The sequence below is a fragment of the Arachis duranensis genome, chromosome 2 (assembly GCF_000817695.3).
Source record: "Arachis duranensis cultivar V14167 chromosome 2, aradu.V14167.gnm2.J7QH, whole genome shotgun sequence".
Lineage (NCBI taxonomy): Eukaryota > Viridiplantae > Streptophyta > Magnoliopsida > Fabales > Fabaceae > Arachis > Arachis duranensis.
Window position 1 is genome coordinate 77,950,220 of NC_029773.3, and position 5,245 is coordinate 77,955,464.

The following is a 5,245-nucleotide window of genomic DNA, read 5'->3' on the forward strand; positions in this document are numbered from 1 at the left end:
TTGTTAGACTCAACAACTAACGTTAGTTGTTGGGGAAGTGGTACGGTTGATGCAAACTCATTCGCAACCCTCACATCATTTTTCAATCCAGGTCATGGAAAGTATTTGGTCAAATAATCAAATGGAAATTTTTTTCGGTGCTTAAGTAAATTTTGCCAAGTAGAAATAGAATAAGGTGGGACGACTCACCTTTTTATATTTTAAATTCTGCCAATAAAATTTAGGCACATAGGAGAGAGAAATATATATAGTAGTCAAAGTCAAAGTGACATTTCCATTGTTATGTTCAACTTTCCCACATTGCATAAAACAGCATGAAATGATTTATTCATAATATTTTCAAACTCCTTTCAACCAAACCATATTCCTCTCACCAGAAATTTTCCAAGATTTTGAATGATTTCTTGCAAGAGGCAGAAAACTACAAAGCCAACTTTCAAAATGTTGCACTAACACAGAGCAGGTAAACGACTATGCAATTGCTTGAACTAAAATATCAATGAACAATGATTATGGCTACCATTGTAAGTGATGTGATAACTGAAAATTTGGAATCTTACTTAAACCATATATAAATTTGGTAGAATTGGTTTTTTGTTTAAGATTTTTAGTACTGCTATTTCTGGGAATGATTTTCTCCCGGTTTTCCTTAGAGCATTTGGTAGGTCAACCAAATTTTCTTTTTTTTTATATATATTTTCAAAAATACATAGTTGGTGGCAGTCAAGTAGGCAATAGACCAATAGTAATATTTTTGTCTTTTCTTGAGGAAAACATTCCTCAGTCCAAAAAAACAAAAGAGGAAAACATTTGTCCCCATAGAAATGTCACAATCCCATGTAGAAGGTGTGATTACTTTGGAAAGGACTTCTCATGCTACTCACAGCCTTAGCATCAATTTGACAGAAAAAGGAGTTACGGACTAATGTGGTGCATTTTTTTGAATTTCAAAAATCATTACAGTGCAATTGAAAAGTCATAGACCATTTTGATATAAATGCGCAATCTTAGAGATCAAAATGGAGTTTAACTCAATGTTGGCTAAAAACTATTACCAGGAATGCGACGTTCTCAAGGATACTTCTTCAAATCTTCTACCATATATGAAAAAGATTTCACATTCTTCCCTGCCAAACATCTCTTGGAACAAGATCTTAGTAAGTCATAAAAAAGAAAACACAAATTGTTTCGGTTTGATTTAACCAACTCTAGGTTGCAAAGTTGCAATAATTTTATAAATGATTAGATTTGCTAAATGAAAAAAAAAAAAAAAAAAACAATATCCCTAATCTCTAGCTATCATAAAATAAAATAAAAAGTACATTGCTAAAAATCAATGTTGTTAGCAAACACAACTTTTACAACAGGGATATAAAGTCCTAATTAGTCAACAAAGCCACTACTACTTAACTAATGAAAACTCGTTATTACAACAATTAACATGTCACTACTCACTACAGCCTTTGAATTTAGTTGAAGTTGAGGGAGTAAAGTCAGCAAAACCGTCCGGTTAATATCAATAATTATCATTCTAATTGATAATTATCATTCTAATGACCAATATGCACTTGAGAGCCATTAGAAACTACTCTGCTGGTTGTTTCTCCCATCATTTTAACACTGCTATTCTCCAATCCGCTTTTAAGCCAAGCAAGGTTGCTGATGTCTGTAGCTATTGCAGCCAACTCAAAACTTGGGAAAGATTGAGGTTCGGAGAATTCGATGAATTCTGGACCCAACAAAGAGCTTTTGAATTTTTTACCATTTGGAGCACCACAACAACCGTGGCCACACTGGTGAGGCACTGATTGGTCACTGTAAATTCCTTCAAGCATCTTGCAAATTTCTCTATCTGGTTTTGATGATTGTAAGATGGGTCCTTGAACCTGTCTTTGAGTTGATGTTGAAGGTTGGAAACCATCAACAGTGTGATATACGCTAAAAGCACTAATTCGTGCCTTTGGCCGAAAAAGGGTAGGAGGATCCTTGACTTCATGGTACAATTGACCCTCCGTCCGTGATTTTTCTTCGTATTTATCATCCATAGCCTCTGCAGAACTAACATCTCTTCCTTCAGAGGATCTCAATGAATTAACATCACATGAAAGTGTTTCTTCTGATGATGCTTTGGCTTTGTCAAGGCTAACATCTTCCACCATGTTACTCGATTCTACCTTAATCTTATCATGCTCAACTCCTCGACGCCTCAAAGTGGAATTCCAGTGGTTTTTAATGGCATTGTCTGTTCTTCCTGGAAGAAGTCTGGCTATGGCTGCCCATTTGTTCCCATGAATTGCATGAGCAGCAACTATGATACGGTCCTCCTCATCTGAAATAAATTGTAGCTTTTGAGCTTTGATTTTCAGTAAAGTAACTTAATAAGATTAAATGAAAAAATGAAATATAGAATTTTCTTAGTAAATATAAAAGGTGTAATTCTTAAATAGAGAACTTCGAATTCTGGACATTGTATTGCCATCACATTTCAAAATTTAGACAGTTTCTATTAGTTCCAGCTATGAAATTTCACAAATGAAAACCCAACTCAGCAGAAAAAGTCATCTGTGAAACATTAAATGGATAATACGGATGGTAAGTGGTTTTAGTTCATGATCATTGCCAGAGCAGTAAAATAGAGGCATAAACGGGAACAAAGAGTTGGCAAAATGGAAAGATGGGAAGAGGGTGCTCAGGCAAATGATGAGACTGTCAATACAACTTCTTTTAAGGAGTATAAGGTAGCAAGGTTAACTTGCCAACTGAGTAAAGACCTTGATTTGCTTGTTGATGATGATGAGGAAGTTATTCATGTATTAGCCAAAAATCATTGGTAGAAAGACAATGATCCCAAAGCTTCAAGGATTAGGGTATTATTTGCCTTTGTGTGAAAAAAATTGTTATCGTTAGCTTTTGGGTTAGTACTTGGTAGAATCCTCATCATTTTGAGATCCTCTTGAGGCTTTTGGATGCAATAATTCTCCACTCTTTCGAAATCAAGCAATTAATCAATTATCGAAAAAAATTGGATATTTGAGGAGCTCTATCATAAAGTCGCTTCACATTACATCTAGTTTCGGTTATTGTTCCCCCTCCCTCTTTGCAGCGGCGGTCCCAAATGAATATTACATCAGAAATATTTGGGATTAAAATTTTAAATAAATATACAAAGACAATTTGTGATCTCCTTGTTTTCCGTAGTCTTTACTTCTGATTTTCTGGTTGTTATATAAGAGAATGAAGTGAAATAAGGAAGGCACACATAGTTAGAGAAATGTAATGAGATGTTTTCATAATATCTTGAATCCTTTACCAGTTGCACGCCATAATGCTGTGTAGACAGACTTATCCTTCTTTCAAACCTTTTTAATCCCTTTATAATAAAGTCTAACTAGATTCTTTACCCTAGATTGCTAACTTCAGCACCAAATAAACCTTAGAAATTAAAAAGATGCAATAGCCATTTATTATAGAACAAATAGATACTGATAGAAGATATCTTCTACACAACAATATTCCATGTCAATAGATTGGTTCAAAGCATAAGCAACAACCTTATTACCAAACATCAACGATCCTATTCTGGAAACAATCATGGGTAATTGGACATAACAGAACAAAATAGTTACATTAGCTATTAGTAACAACTAACAACCATCACACCAGCATTATTAACCTGAAATATAACAAGCTCAGATAAACTACTTATGATCCAGCCTCCACAATTCACATATCATCATCTCATGTTAAAGATGTAATCTTTAATCTCTAAAGTCCAGTTCCTACTATTCAAAGTTTAATTTCAAAAACATTAAAACTAAATCGAAAAAAATAACAATAACAAATAATTAATCCCAAAACAGAATTTCATTTTTAATTAGTCTCGTGTTTTTATTTCTCATAAAAAATCCTAAATTCAGAGAACAAGATGAAAAATTAACATCTGGAAGGAACAACGCTAAATCGAGAACTAAAGAAATTGTGTGCATACCGGTAAAGGGTTTGCGCTTAACGGCGGGGTCGAGCTGGTTGCACCACCTTAGGCGGCAGGACTTGCCCGATCTCCCGGCGATCCCACGTGCGATGAGGCTCCAGTTTCTGGCACCAAACTTGCTCACCAGACGGCTTAAAATGGTGTCCTCTTCTGGCGACCAAGGCCCCTTCACCCTGTCTCTGTTACTTCCACCGCCGCCACTTCCACCAGCTTCGGCTATCTCCGTCGGTCCCTCGTCGCCGCTCCCAGTGTCAGCGGCAGCATCTGCTCCAGTGGAAGCTCCTTCGTGATCGAGGGTGGTAGTGGCAGTTTCTTCCGGAGGGTCCATAGTTGAAAGTTGAAACTTGAAAGAGTAGTTACGCCGTTTAGAATTAGAATTTAGAAGGAAGGGAGAAAAGGGGTGAATGAGTGAGACTGTGACAGTAACAATCCAATGAATGTTTCTTCTTCAATTACACTTCTGTCCTTAGTTTTCATCCGTTTGAAATAATTTGTAAAAGGTTAATTATTTAGTTGGTTTTTATAATTTTATTAAATTTTTATATTTTTTATTTATTTTTTATATTATTTTTAATTTTATAATTAAATTATTTTATGTTAAAAATATTAAAATTTATAGAATATTTTTTTAAAATAATATATAATAATTGTGAATATTTTTAATTTATTGATAAATAATTAATTAATTTTAATATTTAAATTTAATTATAAATTTGATAAAATTATAAGAAGTAATAAAATAATTTAAAGTGTTAAAATAAGATTTTATCTATTTTTATTTTTTATAAAAAATAAAGTAAAATTAACGGAGACTTAAAATAAAAAACATGTTAGTACTTTTATGGGTTAATGTTCAAATTCGTTCCTGAAAGATTACGCGATCTTCATTTTCGTGCCTGAATGATTTTTTTAATCAAATGAGTCCTTGAAAGATAAACTGTTAGTCAAATTAGTCCTTCCGTTAATTGGATGATGACATGTCATGTTAAGTGCCACGTGGCATGATAACGTAACACGCCAGTAACACGTGGCACGCCACGTAACAGGTCAGTGACACGTGGTATGCCACGTGTCACTTGACATATAAAAAAATTTTCTATTAGTCAAAATAGTCCAGACGTAAGTCATTTTCATCCCTCAAATTTTAAAAATTAGTCAAACTAGTCCTTATATAATTTTTTTTCTTCATAAAATTATCTCTCTCTTTTAATTCTTCTCAAAATCTCTCTTATTCTTTTCTATTCTAAAACATTT

At 33.8% G+C, this 5,245-nt stretch overlaps 1 protein-coding gene across 1 annotated transcript; it reads right to left on the bottom strand.

Annotated features, from left to right (window-relative positions):
• Nucleotides 1-1,340: 1,340 nt before the first annotated feature.
• Nucleotides 1,341-4,418, bottom strand: LOC107474986 (transcription factor MYB1). The gene is made up of 2 exons (XM_016094624.3): nt 3,989-4,418; nt 1,341-2,329 (listed from the first exon to the last, which is right to left on the bottom strand). Exons 1-2 carry the CDS (start codon nt 4,317-4,319, stop codon nt 1,551-1,553), a joined length of 1,110 nt encoding a protein of 369 aa, XP_015950110.1. The 5' UTR covers nt 4,320-4,418; the 3' UTR covers nt 1,341-1,550.
• Between the last annotated feature and the right edge of the window lie 827 nt (nt 4,419-5,245).